This window comes from Chelonoidis abingdonii, chromosome 7, assembly GCF_003597395.2.
Source record: "Chelonoidis abingdonii isolate Lonesome George chromosome 7, CheloAbing_2.0, whole genome shotgun sequence".
Lineage (NCBI taxonomy): Eukaryota > Metazoa > Chordata > Testudines > Testudinidae > Chelonoidis > Chelonoidis abingdonii.
In genome coordinates this window covers 30,736,935-30,758,862 of record NC_133775.1, presented here as the reverse complement: position 1 = coordinate 30,758,862, position 21,928 = coordinate 30,736,935, and the positions used below count along the sequence as shown (strand labels likewise).

The 21,928-nt window shown below is 39.4% G+C and overlaps 1 protein-coding gene across 1 annotated transcript in view; it reads left to right on the top strand.

The window, feature by feature from the left end:
* The window catches only part of COL24A1 (collagen type XXIV alpha 1 chain), a 240,624-nt gene that overhangs the window by 158,238 nt on the left and 60,458 nt on the right, over positions 1-21,928 (top strand). Inside the window, exons 25-35 of the mRNA XM_032779279.2 lie at positions 1,616-1,669; positions 4,561-4,614; positions 7,164-7,217; positions 7,917-7,970; positions 10,922-10,975; positions 11,373-11,417; positions 11,538-11,582; positions 14,332-14,385; positions 17,683-17,736; positions 19,998-20,051; positions 20,264-20,317. Of these exons, the coding sequence (XP_032635170.1) occupies positions 1,616-1,669; positions 4,561-4,614; positions 7,164-7,217; positions 7,917-7,970; positions 10,922-10,975; positions 11,373-11,417; positions 11,538-11,582; positions 14,332-14,385; positions 17,683-17,736; positions 19,998-20,051; positions 20,264-20,317 (576 nt within the window). The remainder of the gene's footprint in view (positions 1-1,615; positions 1,670-4,560; positions 4,615-7,163; positions 7,218-7,916; positions 7,971-10,921; positions 10,976-11,372; positions 11,418-11,537; positions 11,583-14,331; positions 14,386-17,682; positions 17,737-19,997; positions 20,052-20,263; positions 20,318-21,928) is intronic.

Below are 21,928 nucleotides of genomic sequence, written 5' to 3'. Positions count from 1 at the left end.
GCTCCTCAAGTGGACTACAGAAAAGCAGCACCTGCTAAATTAGATGAGCAAAAAGAAAAAAAAGCTAAGACTGCTCTCCACTATTAATACCCAATGGGAAGTATCAGGATAGTAATCAAAGAGTAGTCCTGTTTTAACTGCATGTTGGAAAACAGGCCTCGCTCTAAATTTCTTTGTTTTCTGCATTTAGGCCTCAATTCAGCAAAGGTACTTAGGGACCAGCCTAACGGTAGGCATTTGAAGCGAATTGGGCTACACACAGGCTTACTTAAAGTTAAGCACATCGTTAAGTACCTTACTGAATCAGGGCCTAGAGTTACAATGATGCTAAATGCTACAAAGATGGAGGTATTTTATTTATTTTATTGTTCATTTATTTTGAATGTTGTGGTGGTGGTGTGTTACATGGTATGGGGGTGAGATTTTTGAAAAGTGCTCAGCATTGGCCTAACCCTGCACCTGTTGAGAGTTACCATTGGCTTCAATGGGAGCAGACCAAGGCCACTGAGAATGGACTAGTTCCAAAAGGACATATATTTTATTAGTGGAACACACCTGCTTAGAACCTCTCCATATAGATCTTTTGTTATAGCCAGTACAATGCTGGTTGAAATTAGTAGGATAGAGTCACGAGAGAGCTATTTTCTTAAGAAAAGGTCTGATCCTGTGTCTTACTCAGCCAAAACTCCCCATGATTTCAATGGGTATTCCATTCCTGGAAAGCTAAGGAGAAAATAAGGATTACCCCCTCCAGTAGTATATTTGTTTTGCCCAGGTTTGACTCACTGAGGCTGCGCTCCAGTGACATTGAGGATATTCTTTAATGAATTTATACCTTCCTAGAAATTTGTGGCTAGGACTAAAGCACTAGGAAAGCAATTAGCACCGCTAGTTATATGTTGATAGAGCACCTGGCACAATGAGGCCCAGCCTAGTAGTGGCATTTAGGTGCTACTGTAATGCCGACAGACCCTGGTTGTCGGTGGGCAGGATCAAACCTGGGACCTCTGGAGCTAAATGCATGAGCCTCTGCTGCATGAGCTAAAAGCCATATGGCTGTAGAGCAGACTCATTAATCCCTCTCTAAGTGGTCTTGGTGCCACTAAATGGGACAGAACACCACACCCAGGAGGTGTGTGGCTTACACTACCACAATACAAAAGTTAAATAATTAAATAATATTTCCCCTTCTTCCCACATCCCTTGATTGCCTCTGGATCTGAGTACAGGGGATGCCTCCCACAAGCCAGAGTCTAGCCCCAACTGCAAACTGTCAGCAGAAGCTGCTACCAGAGATGTCTGCTCAGCAGAGAAAATGGCATATTAGGAAAAGCTCTGTAATGCTGTGGCAAGACTACCAGGAGGGGGAAGGTTAGGAATTAGTATTAATTATCTGCCCCTGAAGTCCTATGAGCTAGGCTGTACAACACTTACTCACATGGATGAACTCTGACTCACACAAACTGTCCTTTCCAAACCACTGAGTCTACTCTTCTGAATAGGTGGCTCACCAGGTTGAAAAAGGGCTCCACAATCTGCCCTTTGTTTTGCAGATGCAAAAACATGAAGCAGCACAGGCATCATACAAATAAAATCCGTTTGTTTTTTCATGTAGGGACCCATTGGTTTACCTGGAGAAATTGGACCTGCTGGAATACCTGGTGAAAAGGTAACTTCGAACACCTCAGTCTGAACAGCAGTATAATTTGCTTATAGAAACCATACGTTGATGATGGATTATTTAGTGATCACGATGACATAATTAATATGTCAGTGTGCATTTTAACACTTAGAGATATAATCAAATGCAGCACAAATCCAATATCAGTGACCAGCACGTGATACGTTTGACTTTATTTATAATGAAATTGGAGCTTGTGAATTTACTGAAGTAGGCAGAGATATCGTTCGTGCCTGAGTGCTTGCCTTCCTATGCATTTCATTGGGTTCAGTCTGAGAATGTGACATGACCAGTATTTGTTTCAATTGGGTGGCCATTTTTCACTTCACTGTGGAGAGAGAGATAAAAGCAGAACACTGTTATTTGGCAATAAGCATTAGTAACATTTCTGTGCCAGTTTTTAAATGAAGCTAAGTCAATAAATGAACATAGTTACAGTTTCCTCTCCTATGTGGCACCCAGATGTGTTTGTGAATGTAATCTTTGACAGTGTTAATATTATTAGCATAATGTAAGTTTAAGACTATTAGACAAGTTCTACTTTAACAAAAAGATAAAAACAGGAAGCTATTACCTAACTGAATGTCAGTTTCAATTACAATAAACACATAATTATTTGTCAGAATGATCTAGCACCATTCAGTTCCTGCAGGGTTGAATTAGTTCACCTACTTTGGTGGCTGGAATTCAAAAGTATGCTATTGACAAAATCTTACTCTATGAATTTATTATAACTTCCATGAAAATATGGTGATATTTTCACTGTTGGTTTATATTACAAGGAAAAGGAAATACATGAAATGAAAGCACTGGTTGTCAAATCTTAAATCTGCTAAGGCTTTAATCATAACTGCATGCCTAGAATACGGTATTGAAGGAGATCTTGTCATTTTGTTTGCTCTTCATGCACTTACAAAGTTACTTCAATTGCTGGATTAAAATCAGGGCCGCCCGGGGGAGGGGGCAAGTGGGGCAATTTGCCCCGGGCCCCGCAGGGGCTCCCACGAGAGTTTTTCGAGGCCCCTGGAGCTTCTTCCACTCCAAGCCCCCAGAACTTCTTCCACTCCAGATCTTTGGTGGCACTTCGGCGGCAGGGGGTCCTTCCATTCCAGGACTCACCGCCGAAGTGTCCCGAAGACCCGCAGCGGGGGTTCCTTCAACCTTGGGACCCACCGCCGAAGTGCCCTGAAGACCCGCAGCGGGGGTTCCTTCAACCTTGGGACCCACAGCCGAAGTGCCCAGAAGACCCGCAGCGGGGGTTCCTTCCGCCTTGGGACCCACCACTGAACTGCCCCAAAGACCCACAGCAGGGGATCCTTCTGACCTGGGACCCACCGCCAAAATGCCGGGTCTTCGGCGGCAATTCGGTGGCAGGGCCGCCCCGCCGCCGAAAACCGCAAGCCCACTGAATCCTCTGGGCGGCCCTGTTTAAAATAGGAGAGGAAATGTAGCAAATCTGCCAGCAAATGGAAGCAAACTGCTTATGACAGAGTGACAGTTTCCATGACTACACCGGATACTTGTGTCTTCATGATTAATGGTGTGCTGTAATGTGATATACCAGGTGCCTCTCTGTAACATAAAGGAATCATTTGTTATTTTTAAGAGCTGTATTTTAGCAGCCAATATTAATCCTCAGCCAGACCTAGTAGCTGGGCCGGATGTTGTTAGGATAGAAGAGGAGTGAGGATATGAGAGGTGAGGAAAACCCTCCTCCTCCTCCTCTCGCCAGGGAGTTAGAGAAATGGCAGTGGCAGCTGATGCTGAGGTGGGGGCTTGACTTCCCCATATGTACATGTTATTAAAAAATGAGGGAAATGTGAAGGTTTTTTTTCTCTTGTTTGTTTGTTATGGTTATAGATAACTCATGGATGCATAAAGAATGTAGATAGCTATGAATGTGATGCACCCCCATGCAAGGCACATTCCTGCTTGTGGTGGTTTGCATAGCCCAGTTCACTTTCTGAATCTCTTTCCTGTAAGCCTTCTAGTAAAATGGAAGGGAAAGAGTAACTTGTAGTTTGATTTTATTTTCAAAATGAAAAACTGGGACACTGTGGATGCATTTGGGGGGGTCACAGGAAGGTGTTGTGCTGGGGAAATAGAGGTTGGTGGGGAAGTGGGGAGGGGAGAGGTGCCCTCTCCCACTTCACTTTGAGGAAATGGGACACTTTATAGTAAAGGGTACAGTGGGAGAAAACCATATTTATTCCTCCATTGCCCCTTCGCTATTGTCTCCTAATGTCAACCTCTCCCCTTCTATCTCCCCACTACTAACTTGTCCCACTTTTGTACACCTGTTCACCTACTTCCCCATTCATCATTTGACTTCATTTCCACCTGAACTCAAACCCGCCCACACATCATCCTCTGAGCTCAGAAAGTTCCTAAGCCGCCTCCTCTTCCTCCAGCCAAACCCCCACATGGTCAGAAACACCTCACACATGCATGCGTGTGAACGCACATCTCCCTCTAGGCTGAGAACCCCTTTTCTTTCTCTAGAGCTCAGAATCACTCTCCTTAGTCCAGAGGATCACACGCACAACTCTTCAGGTTCATGAAACCAACTTGCAGGCTCTGAACTTTTTACCTACCTAATATCCACTATGAGCAGCAGGCTTAGAAGTTTAAACCCGCCCCTTCCTAATTGGTGCTAAGTCCAAAACAGTAGAAGTACTAGCAGTAAGGAGCATGTGCCTGTGCTTTGAAATAGCCCCACAGAAGCCTGGTCTCTACTTCTGTCCTCCTCTACCTGCAGCTCCTGTGTTACAGGGACTCCGGGCCACAGTAAGAAATCCTCACTGGGGAAAGAGAAGTGTGCCAGTGAAATAACACACCATAAATTTGTTTCTTCTCTTTTTTTAAATTGTTTGTTAAAGGGAGAGCGGGGCAGTCCAGGACCAGTGGGCCCTCCTGGAGAGAAAGGTGTCACGGTAAGCAGTAAATAAGGTACAAGTCAGCTTTATTTTACTTGCAAAGGAACTGTTCCTTCCCAAAAACTTAATTCATTTTGGCCATGCCAATAGCAAAAAACCTTATGGAAAAATAAAGCATTTGCAGTATATTATTTCTAGGAAAGTTTCCATTTAGTAGCTTGCTAAGTACTTTCCAAACTGAAGCAGCATGCAGTGAATATGAATTACCCACTTTTTAAAAAATGGCTCTCATCAGATTTATGTGCAGGATTGAAGCCCAGTGAATTAGCAAGCATGACAAAAAAAGAAGAAAAAGTAAACTTCATAGTCTGCGGATTATGTTTGCTGAGAAACTTCTTTCTGAGACTTAGGGCTGGATTCACAGGTGTTGCAATGCCTGACTTTTAGATTCTCTGATGCCTTGTAGAATTCACAGCCCTAAGGTAGATGTCCAGGCTTTCTGTACAATGTGTGGGGAGAATTAGGCACCTGAAAATGGGATTCACAAAAGTCAGCAAGCTGAGCAGGGAGCTGCCTTCGCTAGCCAACAAGAAATGCCAAGGAGATAGGGTATTTGGGGGACTTTGAGGCTACGACTACACTACACACATAGCTGGCAGCAGTTTGTAGTGTACATGTAGCTACCTTCCTCAGTGAAAAACACACTGCATCCACATTGTAGTATGTAGCTACATATGTCAGTGAAAGGCTCTGGCAGAGGGGAGGCAACGTTGAAAGCTTCCAGCAGCTCCCCGCAGCCAGAGCCTTTCACCGCTGCCAGAGTCTTTCCCTGCAACAGGGAGCTGCTGGAGCCTTTTCCTGGCTGCCAAAGTGAAGAAAAGCTCCAGCAGCAGGGAGGCAGTGGGACGCTACACTGCTAAAAATAGGAGTGTGGGCAGTGAGGCATGGCGTGGGCGAAAAGAGAGCCATTAGGGGCTGTACTTGTTTTCATACTCACCCCCCATCTGGCATATCTTCACTCACCTAAGCTGTGCCTCACCATCTACCCTGCTATTTGTATCAGTGCTAGGGAGCTTACATGGGGATGTACAATATGCTGATGAAAGAAGTGTGCAGCAAGTCACACCCTGAGAGAGGCACCTATTTCCACTTGGAATGCTCTCCTGGAGTTGGGGGCCTATACTGAGTCTACTGGTGGTTACATTGTTACATGACGTTTCCCTCTCTCCTTTTCATGTTCTTTTTCTAACAAGACCAAACTCTTGTTGCTCAGAGCAGCATTATTATATTTTAATGAGGGCTGCTGTGGGAGGTCATGAGCAGTAGGGAGAGGCAGTCTCTCGGGCAGCTTGGTTCAGTTCCAGGGGTGAATTTGAATAGCAAGATCAGGGGCCTTGAAGCTAGCTCTTTTTATTCAGTAAGGAAGCCAGTGCACAGAGTAGACCCCTGGGGTGATGTGTGGGTGGGCTGATGTATTTTGTAACCATTGTCCTAGTAGGGTGATGTATCTGGTACCAGTTGAAGGTTTTTCAGGGTGTATGGCTTCATTACTAGATATAGTAAATTGCAGTAGTCAAGCTGGAGATCGCAAACGCACAGATCACTAGGCCTGAGACTGATAGGGTGTGATGTGTTTTCTGGCCAGCTGCAAATAGAAGGGACATTTTTTGCAGCAGTTGCTCTTTAGGTGTGTATTAGCAGAGAAGAGACCAAATGGACCCCTAGGCTCCAGATCAGTTCAGCAGTCTGCAGAAATGAGATGATATTCTTTGACATACTTCCTGCTTCCTACCAACATTAAATCTGTCTTGACTGGGTTCACCTTCTATCTGCCTCTTTACACTCAGGAACAGATCTCAGCCAGGAACTGAATAAACGAGGATTTATTAGTATAGGATACAATCCTGTTAACACTTTACTATCAGCCATAGTGCATACTACTGTGAGTAGTTCAACTAAAGTCATAGTAGAAAGTGCTATGCCAGGTGGTAAGTGTTTGCAGTAAATGTAACATGCCATGACATTGTGGACCAGAGCTGGAGTTTGCAATCTTGGGTGGGCCTGCAAAATAATTTTTCCCTACCAGTCCTGTTCCCACAAAATACCACTGACACTTGTCTACCATGACCACCTGTTCACACCATTACACACAGTCCTGGTTGGATGGTAGGCAATTTCTTTGAGTTTGGGACACATCCCAAATTTAAATGACTTCTTTGAAATGTACGTATCCAGTTCTGGATTGTTGCACTGTTAAGTTTTTCTGTTTTAGGCTCTGGCAATATGTATCCAGGAGAACTATAATTTTGCTGTGTCCTAGGCAGTCACCAAATCAGAGTTGCCAGACTGGATTATCTTTGGGATGGGATGGAAATCTTTTGCCTGTTTTAGAAATTTGAAAATCTGGTTTTGTTTGTAAAAGTTCTTTTGAGTTGGTGCACATTCATATCTTGTGACCTTGGAGAGTGGATTGCTTCTTTCAAAGACTCTGAAGATGATATAATCAGCTTTTGGGGGGATTATTTTAAATGCCTTTACCTGCCAAAAGTGCAATTTTGAGTTCAGCAAATTAAGATCAGAATTATTCAATCCCTTTTCTATTTTAGGGCTATTCCGGACCTCCAGGGGGCTTTGGGCCTTTAGGGCCACAAGGACTGCCTGTAAGTATAGACCAAGATTTTGATTTAACATAAAATGCAGTCTGTTTAAAAATCACTCTTTTGTTCTGTTACTGTTAAGACTATTTGCAGAACTGTCATGAAAATATACCAGCCCAGGCACAAATACTGTTCACCTGCCCTTTACCTATATTTTTTACTTACCCAGAGCAAGTAGACAAGTAGAATTTTTCAAGACTGATTTAAACTGTAGCCATTTTAATTTTTATTTTGCTGATATTTAATTAAAATCCATTAATTGTAAGGAAGATGTATTTACTATTAATCAAAAACAAATGGAATCTTCCTGATTTGCTTGTGTTATACTCTCCACCATGGGTCACCAGCAGGGATAGCAAATGAGTCTTGTAGCACCCTAAAACATAAATTCCTACCATTTGAACCAAAGGACCTGGTAGCAGTAGTAGGTTCTTATCATTTATGTGAATAGCCACTAGAGAAAGACACAGTCCACATTATTTCTTACCCAGCCCAAAGCCAATACTAAGCATATTTTATTGGGCAAGTTGTACTGAAGTAATTTGGTTGATTCTGAGCTTTTAGAAAGAGAGACTGCATGATTTTTTTCACCTATAGTGAGCTACTATGAGAATTTATATGTAGTCTATAATATAGATCTCTTGTCACTTCTGGAGGTATTTCTGTACAGGATATTAAATAATGAGTTGATGTAATACTTAGGGTCCTTCAGGGGCAAGAGGACCTCCAGGACCACAGGGATCTAAAGGACGAAGAGTAAGTAGAATTGTTGTTATATTTTACCTAAATAAATGATCAGCACATGACTTAATAGGAATGTAGTTTCTAAATTGCCTCCAGTTGCTTCTTTTGAATTCTCTGCTAGGTTATAGAATATTGATCATCAATATCGATTCAAGGCATTTTAACTGAAATATGACACGCAAAACATGTGCTTCTAGTAAGAAATATGTCCAAGTTCCAGTTCTGCTCCCATTGAAGTAAGTTTGAGTTTTGCCATTGACTTCAGTTGGAAGCAGGATCAGAACCAAAATTATTGCTCGTTTACTTTACCCATCTCTGCTTACAGAAATATATTAATGCAAACCTTCATCCCTGCTGATGGACTGTGTTTCTGTGTTTTGCAGACTAAACGTTTTCTTTATCAGCATTCTTTCAATGCCTTCTAATACCAGTGAAATAATATTACAATTCCTAGTGTATAATTTTAGGAGAGGAAAAACAAAGTTATTCATGACACCTAATATCATCATATTCCTGCACCATAAAACTCAGTTTAGACTATTTGCATGTTCCCTATTTTATCAGCAAAATGTGAAAACTTGTATTTTTTTCCTTGTGCACAGTGAACTGATCCAAAGTCCATTTGAGTCAATGAGGGTTTTTCCATTGAGTTAAACAGTTTCAAAGAGAGCAATTAAACTGTAAAATAATGTGATGGTTTGATACATGATCTATGTGACTCTTCCTCTTAGAAAGCTAGTTAATTACTTATTCTTGTAGGCCTGAGCACTCATCACCTTAGATTTAATTTAATGCTTTGACCAGGGGACACTTGATGCCTTACAGAACTGGGTCTTTTATGAGATGAAAAGTAGAGTATCATCTTACTTAGAGAACACTTAAAACAAATTCTTAGTGGTCTCTTTTGCCAAAATTCTTGAATCCTTTTCTGTCAAATGCTTTTTTGTAACAGGAACTGGAAACAAAAATAGTCCTTCATATAGTTAAATATCTGTTACATCATTTCCTTCTTTTAAAAAAGACGTTTCAATATATAGTTTTTTGATGAAAATGAAAATGTTCATATACTTTAATTTACAAATATTATAAGACTGGAGAATTTTTAACTTTTTTTGGATAAAGATAAATACTTAAGAAGCTTACATATATGTCCTAACGCTAGGGTCCTATACAGAACATTAAGTTTAGTAAACTTGTTTTGCATCATAAAAGTATGTATTTTTAATTTTTTCTTTTGTTATTTTTACAGCCTTATCCAATGTTACATAAGATATTTAGAAAAAAAGTGTTTTTTTATATTTATTTCCCAGATATTTGAAATATACTTCATATAGTACTAGGAATATACTACTTTTTCATTAGAGAAAGTTAGTATCTTGCCTATAATGTTCTTCTCCCTTCAATTATGGTTTCCTCCTTCAGAATAAATCTGTTGTAATTTGTTTCTGTTTTGCTAGTACAATACATATGAACAGTTTTTGAAATACTATATATAAAATGTATAATCTCTACTAAAAGTTAGGAATTGGTGTAATAATAAACCTTATTATGAAGCGGCTTCTAACTGGAAATGCCACATCGATGTTTTCTTTTCTTTAGGATGAGATATACAGAATGACTTATCCCAGTCTTTTACACTTGATCAAATACGTGAAACTGAGTTGAAACATGTACACATATCCACTTTTCATCTAAAAGTGTCAATATTAGCCCTAAGTGCCTGTGCTAACATTAGATGTTCCTGTATAGTTATTCTACACATAAAACCATGAGACTGTGATGGACATTCTAAATCTGGTACATTATAGGTCTGATTCTGCTGGTCTAACTCAAATAAACTCCTATTTAAGTGGACAATTTGTCTGAGTTAGAGTTGCAGGATTAAGAAATTAACCTAAAACTTCAACTGCTCACAGACAAAAGCATCTTCAAGTCTCACCAAAGAGAATTGCTATAATCCTATGAAAATAAGGTGTTTGCATTCCTACTTCATTAATAACAATGGATTTGGCCTTCTAAAATGTTACTTTTTAGACACGATTTAAAAGGTTGAGGAAATAAAATGTTACAATTTGGATATGTATTTGTTGATTTAATAATAATAGTATATCTTTTAACTAAACAATCAATAATCTTTAAAATCCTCCTAAAAACACAACACCTAGGAATGTTCAGAACTGGTTAGGTAAATCTGCCTGTGAAAATTAGTCATACGTAGTTTAGCTCAGAAAATCATCAAGTGAACTGTGGGAAGCACTTAATGAGACACGACTTGCAGCAACATGAATGGTATGTAGAGCGACAAACCACAGTGAAAAACAGGCTGCATTCACACTGCAGCATGTAGCTGCACATGTCAGTGAGAAGCTCTGCCAGGGAAAGGCAATGGGGAAAGGCTTGGCAGCAGACTTTAGTTAATCTAGCAATATGGAAGCCCCTGCTGAAAAATAGTTTACCCTTTCTGTTTGGCTTTATATTGGTTTAACATCAGAAGAACTGTACTATCTAAATTTTAAAAGCCAGATGTTCAGTCCCAGACCAACTTTTGCACATTCAGCTGATAACATGACCAAATGTTATACTTGCAAATGCAGGATTATCCAAATAATCAGTTATACTTGCAAATGCAGGATTTGTTTGCACATGCAACTGGGAGCATAGAAATAGAGTTTTCCTTAAAGCAGGTTAAACATCTTGTTTAAATATTAAACAGTAAAGACATTCTTTTTAGACTCATATTACAGCAAGCTGGAAACTGATTTTATAATAGTTGATGCTTTATTTCACATTTAACAAAATAAAAAGTGCTTTTCATCATGTGGAATTTCAGAGCTCCATGCTAAGAGAATGGGTAGTTTTCCATTCAATTGTAAAGCTGATGTGGTATCTTTCTGTCAAATCTCTACAGTAGGCACTGTCAATAGTTTATAATTAAAACCAGAAATCACTTGTTTAATTTCCAGGGTCCAAGAGGTCTAGATGGTCCTCCAGGAGAGCAAGGGACACAAGGTATTAAGGTAATTATTTATTTGTTTTGTTCAGTACTGCCGAAGGCGCTTATATAGCATACGGTGTTGACTGATGGAAAAGGGAAGAGGGGAAAAAAATAAAGGGCACTATGAAATAGTTTTGAGTTTGCTATTAATTCAGTGAGGGACTCACAATCTTCTGTTTCATTGAGGTTCTTATTTTTATGTATATAGTAGACATGTAGATCTGAATTCTGGTCTCATTCACACTGGAGTTAATCCATAGTAGATGCATCAATTTAAGTGAATTTACTCTACATTTATACTGATATAAATGATAGCACAATTTGGCCTGTGGTAATTCTCTTTTTCCACATGTGTAGTTTTCTGTGTGGCAAATCTAGTAAATTCGTACTGAACTCATTCATCATTGGTTATTTGTCAGGGAGAAAGAGGTGATCCAGGGAAAAAAGGTGTTCATGGACTTATTGTAAGTATCGGAGATGTTTTGGACATTAGGCAGTAATACCTATGCTAGGAATTTTTGCCTGACATTGATTTGGAATTTATCTGACATCAACATTCTCTTTTAATAATTTTATTTGACCAGGGCAAGGCTGGAAACCCTGGAGAAAGGGGTGATTCAGGAGTACCAGTAAGTACTGAAATCTTATAGCCCTGTTACAAAAAAACAAAACAAAACCTTGCTTCACACTCAAATGCAAGGGAAATTATTTTCTTTATACCAGTCATTGAGGTCTGAGAATAATGGTTTGCATTTACTTTATATAGAACCTTTCATCTGAGGATCTTAAGGCATATTAGTAACGTCAATTTACAAAGCATCAGAATTCCTCTGTGGCATTATATCTGAGTTTTACAAATGGGTAAACTAAGGCACAGATGGTAGAGTGACATGCTCAAGATCAAACAGTGGCAGATATGAGAATGAAACCCAGGAATATCTGATAGTAATCCTGTCTATTTTTAGAAATGTAATCTTTCAGGTGAGATACTGTCTATAGGATGTAGCTTAAAAGAACATTGCAGTAGAAGAAATTCTATTGCGTAATTGCAGGAGACAGCTAGAAGTTGCCATGCATATTGGAATAGTTTTATCGCCATTTTTAGAGGAGACAGCCACGATGGTATAACCGTAGGACTTTGTGATCATTGCAGGGATAAAATGTATATCTCATAAACATAACTGGAACGCTGTGTTAGGACACCTTTCTTTTGAACTGTATACCAATAAAAAAGCTTTTCCATAAGAGAACAAAGCTCAGCCTTCTGTGAAAATCACACATCTTCCTATGGTAATATGTTTAACAGACCAGTCACACTATAGTGACTTTTCAAGCTAATAGAAAAGAAGTAAGGAAAACAAAAGCCAGAGAATAATACCAATCCTATTACCAATGCAATGCTGTACTTAAGACTAATAATGTTGGTTGCCATTTTAATCAGGGCCACTTCACAGCTTTGCCTGTTTGTCTAGAGAACTGGGAAGTTTGCTGCCCCCTATCAGTTGTTCCACAGAGTAATATGTGTACCACGTCACACCATTCATTTGGAGAGAATATGAGACCACATTGGTTGCTGACAAGTAGAGAGGTCATATAGAAAACACGCTGAAGAAATGGCATCCCTCAATAAAAGAAGGAAAATAATGGCAAGGAAGATACCTTGCCCCACCTTTCTTCAGTCGCTGAGCAACTCTCTATTTAAATCCAGTGTTAAGTTCAAAAAATTTGGAATCTCACATAGTTGTAAACCACATCCTTTTTCGAGTGAGATGTAAAACTGAGGTCCTGACCACTTGTGGTTGTGAAGGACCTCATGGCATTTTTTGCCAGAGTAGAAATTGCCTCTTCAGTTTCAGTCAGGTATGGTATTCTTCATTTTTTCCTGTTCTACACTGTTGCTTGGTATTGCTGAGGTCATTCAAGCCAGAAGTCACTTTAGTGCCAGGTGACCTTTGTCTATACAGTAGATGTAATTCAGTTTATTTATGGAGTTCTTGAGGATCCATTGGGATGAAAGGTGCTATATAAATTCAAGATGTTATTCTCTTGATAGTCCCTTTTACTTCTCTTGGTGATAGTCTTTAATTCCACTGCAGTGCATAGGTACTGGAACTGGGGGTGCTGCCACACTTCCTGGCTTGAAGTGGTTTCTATCATATAAAGGGTTCACAGTTTGGTTCAATGACTCTCAGCACCCCTACTATACAAATTATTCCAGCACCCCACTGCAGTGGAAACCCCCATTTCTGATGTATTAATCTGTGAACTACGGCTGATTCTGCAGGGTAGGTTGGCCCCAAGGATTCTATTTTATACAGCTGCACTTGTGTCTAAATTCTGGTTCAGACTCAATAAACACGCTGAGTATTTGACTCTACTTGCCTTTGTTTAACTCACTCTAGTTCATATCTGCATAAATGACTCTGATTACAACCTCAAAGTGGATTTTGACTGACAAACTGAGCGTGGCCTCACAAAACTCCCATGTATAATATACCCACTTCTGAGATTACAACTGCTGGGCACCACCGCTCTGGATGAAAAGATGGGTTCATCTGCCAAACAGGTCAAAGAAATAGCTAAGAAAGTCCAATGAGTGACTCTAAGCAGATTTTGTCTCGTTCCCCAGGCAGGCAATAAAGCTGGCTAGACAATAGGGCAGAAATGTATCTTGCTCCTACTGTTGCAGCACAGTGAATGCTGCCTTTTGCTTTCTGCCATCTCTTCTGTTTTTTCTTTCTTGTTCCCAAGGATCCTTACTGAATTTGAGGGGCATTTTCACTTGAGTGATCTGTGACAGACAAAAAATAATGTATAGTTGAGAGCTCTGTGTTTCATTTCTTCACAGACTCTGGTGTTTATACCAAAGGAATAAATGGAGCAAAACACCTTTAGGTTGAAGCGATATTGTCTGTAGGAACAAGTGACATTATTGCAGAGTGTTAAAGGTTGCCATTATGCTTCTATATCCCCTCTTCATGGATGGAAATGGGGTTCTGTGAAACAGTTGAGCAGAACTTGCGTGTGTTGCTATGGTGTAGAGCTGAGACTTGTCCAATTAATCCCACATATGTTGTTTGAGGGACAAAGAGTCCCTTAACCCTGTTGTTAGGTCACGTGTGAACTGCAGGAATCTGTTAAGATTTTAAATGGAAAATCAGCAAACCAGCCACGCCCAAGTAAATGAAGCACAAGCAGGCGTCAGCTCACTCATGAATCACAAGGGCTGACGTAGTAACACAGATCACATAGGAGAAGGCTAAGCACATTTCTAGAGGGATTTTTTGAGGGAGTTGCTGGGTGTACAGAAGTGGGAAGGAAGTGGCTTTTTACAGAATTTGAAACAGATCTTTTTCCTATTGGTTTTGTTTCCCTTAGGGCTTGCCTGGACCTCCTGGAAACACGGGTGACAGAGGCCCTGTGGGAGAGCCAGTAAGTTGATTGTCATACTTTCCTGATAAGGCGTTTTATATATTGTACTTAATTCCCTGATAACTCGACTTCCACTCTATCAAGGTTTGCAACTGTCACTACTTTTGGAAACTGCACCAAGACTACTTTGGAACAGATTCTGTAGCCCTCTCGTTGGGTAGCTCAACATGAGTAACAGTGGCAGAATCTGGGGTTCATTATATTATGCGGCTTCACACTGCTTAGAGACGGACATACTATATGACGTAGTATGTAAAAAAACTTTAAATGTAGACATTGATGGTTTCCTTGTTATTTTCAGCCAAGTTTTATGCTAGTTATTCTGGCATTCCGGAACCGCATATACTTGGGAGGTTACTGCTCTAACAAAAAAGAGTCTGTTTTAATAAAGCTCAGGCATTCTTTTCCTGAATGGTTTGCTGTTCCTATTTTTATTATTAGAAAGCCCCACATACTTTTATGTGGCTAATACTATAACAAAAGACCATATAGAGAGGTCGTAACTATATACAATGGGCTGGAAGGTATAAACACGGCAAGAATGTTGTTACATCAACAACTCTAAAGCCAAATCGCAAGTTTATAAATATAATGTAGTAGCGTGTGTTTTCGTGGTGAGACTTGCTATAAAGCTGCCATTTTATTTTGCATAACAAAAACTTGTCAAATAACTTATTATATTTTATTTTTATTGCCTATGAAAAATTTACTTCTTATAGCAAATGGCATAGAAGTACACTGTTGATATAATCTTAAAATTTACAGTATACTGTATTCTTTTAAGTGCTAAACTGATGCCTATAAATCCATAGGATGACTTGGATGCCTGCAGGTGGTCATTACGTAATTATTTGGGCTAAAACAGTGGAAAAAGTCTGACAGCCTAAGATAAATTATTTAAGTAAATTTCCTTTGATACATTTTAATCTGCATATTCTAAATCACTTCCTGCTTGAAGTAGATAGCTAGCTTATAAAAACAAATATATTTCACTTTATAGAAAATCTCCACTAAGCATTGTATATTCTAATGTTTATTGTTATTAGTTTGGATCCCCTTCATTGTTTGTCTTTCATCTAATCTAATCTAGTCTCTCACCTACCAGCCTAGGCAATTTATACTTTGCTCCAATCTGTGGTATCTGAGAGCCTTACAAATTCGGAATCACAGTACACCGCTACCTCGATATAACACTGTCCTTGGGAGCTAAAAATTCTTACCACGTTATAGGTGAAACCATGTTATATTGAACTTGCTTTGATCCACCGGAGTGTGCAGCCCCGCCCCCACCCCCTGGAGCATTGGTTTACTGGGTTATATCCAAATTTGTGTTATATTGGGTGGTGTTATATCGAGGTAGTGGTGTATGTGTGTTCATCCTCCCACAATTCTGTCAGCATGAACCTGACTTTCATGATTATATATGGGCCAGCAAGCACACTTATGTAATCTAAAGACACCTACTCTACTCTAGTCAATCTACATTTCTACTCTGCTGATCATTGTAGCATCTATGAGTGAAAGGCAGCAAGTAAGAAAAGTCTCAGTTGTGTCCAGGAGCTGACTATTTGCATGTTATGTCAGACATTTAAGTGGATTTGGTTGGAAATTTGTGTGTATAGTTTCAAAGAGGGCTAAGTAAATGACACAGGATATTGCAAAATAAAATGTTTTTTCTGAGGATTTATCCAAGCAGTCTGCCTTCTTCCTCAGTCAGTCTGTTGCTGTATGTAAGGTAGCTTCAGAGGCCTTGTCACTGGCTTCTCTGTAAAAAGCAAGGAAATATGTTTAGAGAAAAATCCTTAAACTGTTAAATTTGTTTAGCAATTTACTTTGTTTAATGTAAAGTAAATGATCCATTTCACCTATATGTCAGACATCTGTTAGTACAGTAATTGGTTACAAACTGTCTTTTGATGAAAACTGAAAGCGGTCTCAGCATTATTCAAAATGTTCCTGGATTTGTTTGGCTTCTGGTGTTCCATGGAAGTCATGGGGGAGAGGTATATTGCCAAGCCAGAAGTCTGAGCTCCATGGGAATAGTGTGGAGATGTTTGGCTCCTAAATCAGACTTAAGTTTATGACAGTAAAGCTGAGGAAGACTACAGAGGTGCTGCAAACCCAAACCAAAGCAATCCTGGTTCAGCCTGGATAGATCCCTAATGGTATATTCATTGCAGTTCTTAGTTGTTGATTGTACTTAAATGACATTGCTGAATAATGTAGAGATACCCCTTTGAAATCTTCCCAGCAATATCTAATTAGCTCCGGTGCCGGAAAAGAGGAAGAGGCTGCTTTTATTAATATTAGCAAGTCAACAGGAACAACAAGATCTCATGCACAATCCATGTCCTGAGAAGGTATACAGGGAAATTAGCTGCTTGGAAGGCTTATATTGCACATAAAGGTGTAGCACCAAAAATCTTGTTTACTTTAGCATTGAAGGGGTTTCTTTAAAACATAGATGGGTCCAGACCACAGTGTTGAGGTCTGGGTCTGATTCTGAATGTCCCCATAGATCAGGGATGACTACATTCAGGGTTTTGGTTTGTCCTGTTATGGATCTTGGGCCAACAGGTGGAGTTTTAGATGTCTAGAAGCTAACTCTAACTGAAAGTTAGGCACATAAATCTCACTGTTTATAGAATATGGATAACCGGACTTGTATATATAGTTCACACACACTGCTTTAGAAATTCATCCCTTAGATGTTATAGTGTCTTTACTTACAGTATATTGGCTTACAAGAACACTGCTTCATAGTATAGTTACTTACTGAAACTGCCAGAAAGGCTCCAGTCTGCAGTCCCTTACACCTCATTGACTGTCCTGTGTAAACATTGTTAAATCCATAAAATGAAACATACAGTAGTTGTTTTCAGTTAATTCCATAGCAGACTGTAGGCTTTTCTGCAAAACAAACCAGATGAAGAATTAAATACGTCTTAATTAAACAAAGTCTCCATTAATCAAGAGAAGAATATAGTTTAGATTAGAATTTACTTCTGGTTCAAGAGAAGAGAAACCAGTGCTGTCCTTCTGAAATCTATCTTCAGACTATGTCAAAAGAGGCAATGAAGTCTTCATTCCTGGTAACAATGGTCCCTTACAGGGACTAATATCAGTCACAGAATTTGGAAGGAAACACAATGATGAAGCAAAATAAGATATACTTGATTATGCCAGCTGGCAGTTAAACGTGATACATTCATATAGTGTATTATATTATATAGTTAGTATTATGTATTGCCTAAATATAACTGAATTATATATACAGAAGATTTTGTTTCATGCTAGGGCCCAAGAGGACAAAAAGGTGATGTTGGTCCTGCAGGAGAAATGGGTTTTGAGGTGAGTTTTTTATGCTTTGTCTTTATTTATTTATAACAAATTCCAACAGAAACTTAAGCCCCAGAATGTACCTTAATAACGTATTCAAAAATTATATTTGTGTTACCTACAGTGAACCTGAATATCATGTGTAATTAAGTATTAGAGAAGTAGTTGTGTTAGTCTGGATCTGTAAAAAGCAACGAGTCCTGTGGCACCTTAAAGACTAACAGATGTATTGGAGCATAAGCTTTCGTGGGTGTATACATAGTTTGCATGCATCTGACGAAGTGGGTATTCACCCACAAAAGCTTATGCTCCAATACATCTGTTAATCTTTAAAGTGCCACAGGATTCATTGTTGTTATGTGTAATTAAGAGATTCTCCATTGCTTATGGCTGTTGCAAACAATAATTTGAAAGTAAAAAAGGATGTAATGATGCCAGTGGCTTCTGCAAACCTGATCTCAGGGTATCTTCATCTGGAAGGACAATGGTACATTTATTGAATGCAGCACTTTTCCCAAAGCAACACCATTCCCTTTGCAGTTAGTCAGTTTACACCTATCCAGGGCTGGGGGTTTGCAACCAGAATCTTAAGGGCCGGAAGGGACTCCAAGAGGTCATCTAGTCCATCCCCCCATGCTGAGGCAGGACCAGGTACACCTAGATCATCACTGACAGATGTTTGTCTAACCTGTTCTTTAAAACCTACAATAACAAGGATGCCACATCCTTCCTTGGTAACCTGTTCCAAGTACTTAAGTATCCTTATAGTTAGAAAGCTTTTCAGAATATCTAAACTAAATCTCTCACACTGCAGATTAAGCCCATTACTACTTCTCCAACCTTCAGTGGACATGGAGAACGATTGACCAACATCCTCATTCTAACAGCCCTTAATATATTTGAAGACCATTATCAAGGCCCCCTTAGTCATCTTTTCTCAATTCTAAATATGCTGAGTTTTTTTCACTTTCCTTCATAGATCAGGTTTCCTAAATCTCTTATTATTTTTCTTGCTCTCCTCTAGTCTCTCTCACATTGTCCATGTCATAAAATATGGCGCCCAAAACTGATCAAAACACGCCAGCTGAGGCCTCACCAGTGCTGAGTACAGTAGAACTGTTACTTTCTGTGTCTTACATATCATACTCCTGTTAATACACCCCAGAAAGATAACAACTTTCTTCCAAATGTGTCACATTGTCTCATAATCAATTTGTGATTCAGTACTGTTGCCTAGCCAGTTATTCCCAATTTTGTATTTGTGCATTTGATTTTTCTTTTCTAAGTGTAGTACGTTGCACTTGTCTTTATTGAATTTCCTCTTTTAGATTTCAGACCAACTTTCCAATTTGTCAAGGTCATTTTGAATTCTAATTCTGTCCTCCAAAGTGCTTGTAATCCCTCTCAGCTGAGTGTCCCCACAAGTTTTATCAATATACTCTCTTCTCCATTCTCTAAGTCATTACTGAAAATTAGTGAATAGTAGTGTACAAACGACAGGCCACTGCGAGACCCCACAATATACAGCCTCCCAGTTTCACAGAAAACCATGGATAACTACTCTTCAAGTCATTATGTCCCTTGCTAGTGGTGGATGAAAAAGCAGCTGCATACAGTTCTCTACTTTGCTTGTGGTCCTGTTTGGGGGTGGGGGGGGCTGGATTTGGTTTTTTTAATATCTCTTTGAAAGAAACATGAGAGGAGCTATTAACCACATTTACAGTGGAGTAGCTGAGGCATGAGCTCATTCACAAATAATTACATTTGACTCATTCAGAAGAAATGCTCTTTGCCAAACACCCATGACCATGCCCTTCTGATCTGTTTTGTATTATTATTTTTATTACTATTAACATTTAAACTCCGAAAGAAACAAGCAGGTGCTAATAACTCTGTAGGTTGTGGACCTACACATAGAGCCTCCTAAGCATGCATTTGGCTAGTGGTTTAAAAACTGCTGGAATTGTAAGTCGGAGTCTGGGAACAAGATTGCAAAATGCAGAGTTGTGCTTATACTACGTTTCATTATGAAAGATACAGGATTAATGAATCTGTTGAATCCGTGGTGTATTCCTGAACCTCTACCACACTGCATTCTCCCTTAATACTGCATGTCTCATGCTCGGCCAAAGAACACAACTTGCTTTTGTTTTTCAGTCATGTAGCTGTCCTAGTGCATCACAGTTTTTGTGTTTATATCTTTACTGTTTTATTTGATAGCTATGAAACCACTCTTGGTGATAATGTGTAACAGTAGCTTCTGTACCATATAGGGACCTCCTGGCCCTGAGGGAGAGCCTGGCCTGCAAGGAGAACCAGGTGCAAAGGTAGATGGTGGGATTGTTTTCTTCTATGTTGCATAAATTCTTCGCTGAATTAAGTAAAAGGAAATCAAGTTTCTGTTGTTGATTTAGCTTATTAGGCAATGAAGCAATAATAAAGAAAATGTCAAAGAATACCCATCATCATCAGTAATTTTCATAAGAGACTATTTGTTCCCAGCAGTTCAATAGTTTAATTTTCATATTGCATATTCCAGGGAGACATCGGACCTGCTGGCAGTGCTGGAGAAACAGGAGAACAAGGTTTAAGGGTGGGTGAAAAATATGATTCTAGTTCCAAACAGGAGAACGTTTTGAATTTCAGAACTGTCAAATCTAATTACCTCTATGTGTGAGAGAATTTGAATAAAATGTCTCTTTGATCCATTTAAAAATAATATTGGCAACACTGTAACAGGTTAATTTTAAAAAGGCATAAATTATAATACTAAAATATGTGAGAGTGGTTTAATTTGTGGAAATAACAATAAGGTTAAGTACATGATTTTCTCTAAGCATTTTAATTAAAATGAGTAAAGATTGGATTTTTTAAAATATTTCCATGCAGTATCTGGTGTCATTGAGAGTGAGGTGGTCTAAGCACAGGACTGGGAGACAGGAACTCCTGAGTTCTAAGCCTAGCTCTGATATTGACACACTTGCCAAGTCACTTCACCTCTCTGCACCTCAGATTCCCCATCAGATTACCAAGGTGACCAGACAGCAAGTGTGAAAAATTGGGACGGGGGATAATAGGAGCCTATATAAAAAAATGCCCCAAATATTGGGACTGTCCCTATAAAATCGGGACATCTGGTCACCCTACAGCTTACCAAGTTTTGAGGGATGTTGAATGTTTGTGAAAATTCTTTTAAGTTGATCATCATAGAATCAAAGTACTAGAAGGGACCTTGAGAGGTCATCTAGTCCAGTCGTCTGCGCTCATGGCAGGACTATGTTTTTCTAGATCAGTGGTTCCCAAACTGGGGTTTGTGAAATGTTACAGGGGGTTCTCAGGAAAAAATTCCCTAATGGTAGACAGAGCTGGCCCTAGAGACTCCGGGCAGCACGGGGCCAGCAGCCCAGAGCCTCTGGACTTCCAAGAACTAAGCAGATCAAAGCAAGCATCTCTATCACACTGAGGAGATTTGAACTGCAAGACTCCTTATAAGAAATGGAAAGGGAGGTGGATTTTTCTGTTTTTAAAATTAAATAGGCAGCTAGTATTGTTTTTAAAATTATTATGAAGAACAAGCTTAAGGGTTGTTGTAATGTACGTTCTTTGCCAGGACTGCTGAAGACCTGAATGCTTTTGTAGGAGGAACTTTTTGAGCTGGCTTCTTAAATACCTTCCTGCTTTTTCACATCTGATACTCCTTGATGAAACATAGGAGCCTTGTCTTATAACAGGCTTATTCAAACTGACACAAGCTACGAAAGTAAGATCTTGGAAGAGTGTTACCCTTTTCATAGTTTAATAAAAAATACTGTAATGATAAATAATAATAAGTAATCATAAATAGTGTGTAATAAGATCACTGCTTTTATAATTTGTACGCAGGTAAAGGAGAAAATTCCTGGAAATATTCATTTTTAAGAGGGGGTTCGTGAGACTTGACATTCTATTGAAAGGGGCTCACAGGTTGTTAAAGTTTGGGAACCACTGATCTAGACCATCCCTGACAGGTGTTTGTCCAGCCTGCTTTAAAAATCTCCAATGATGGAGATTCCACAACCTTCCCAGGCAATTTGTTCCAGTGCTTAACCACCCTGGCAGTTAGGAAGTTTTTCCTAATGTCCAACCTAAACCTCCCTTGCTGCAATTTAAGCCCATTGCTTCTTGTCCTATCCTCAGAGGTTAAGAAAAACAATTTTTCTCCCTC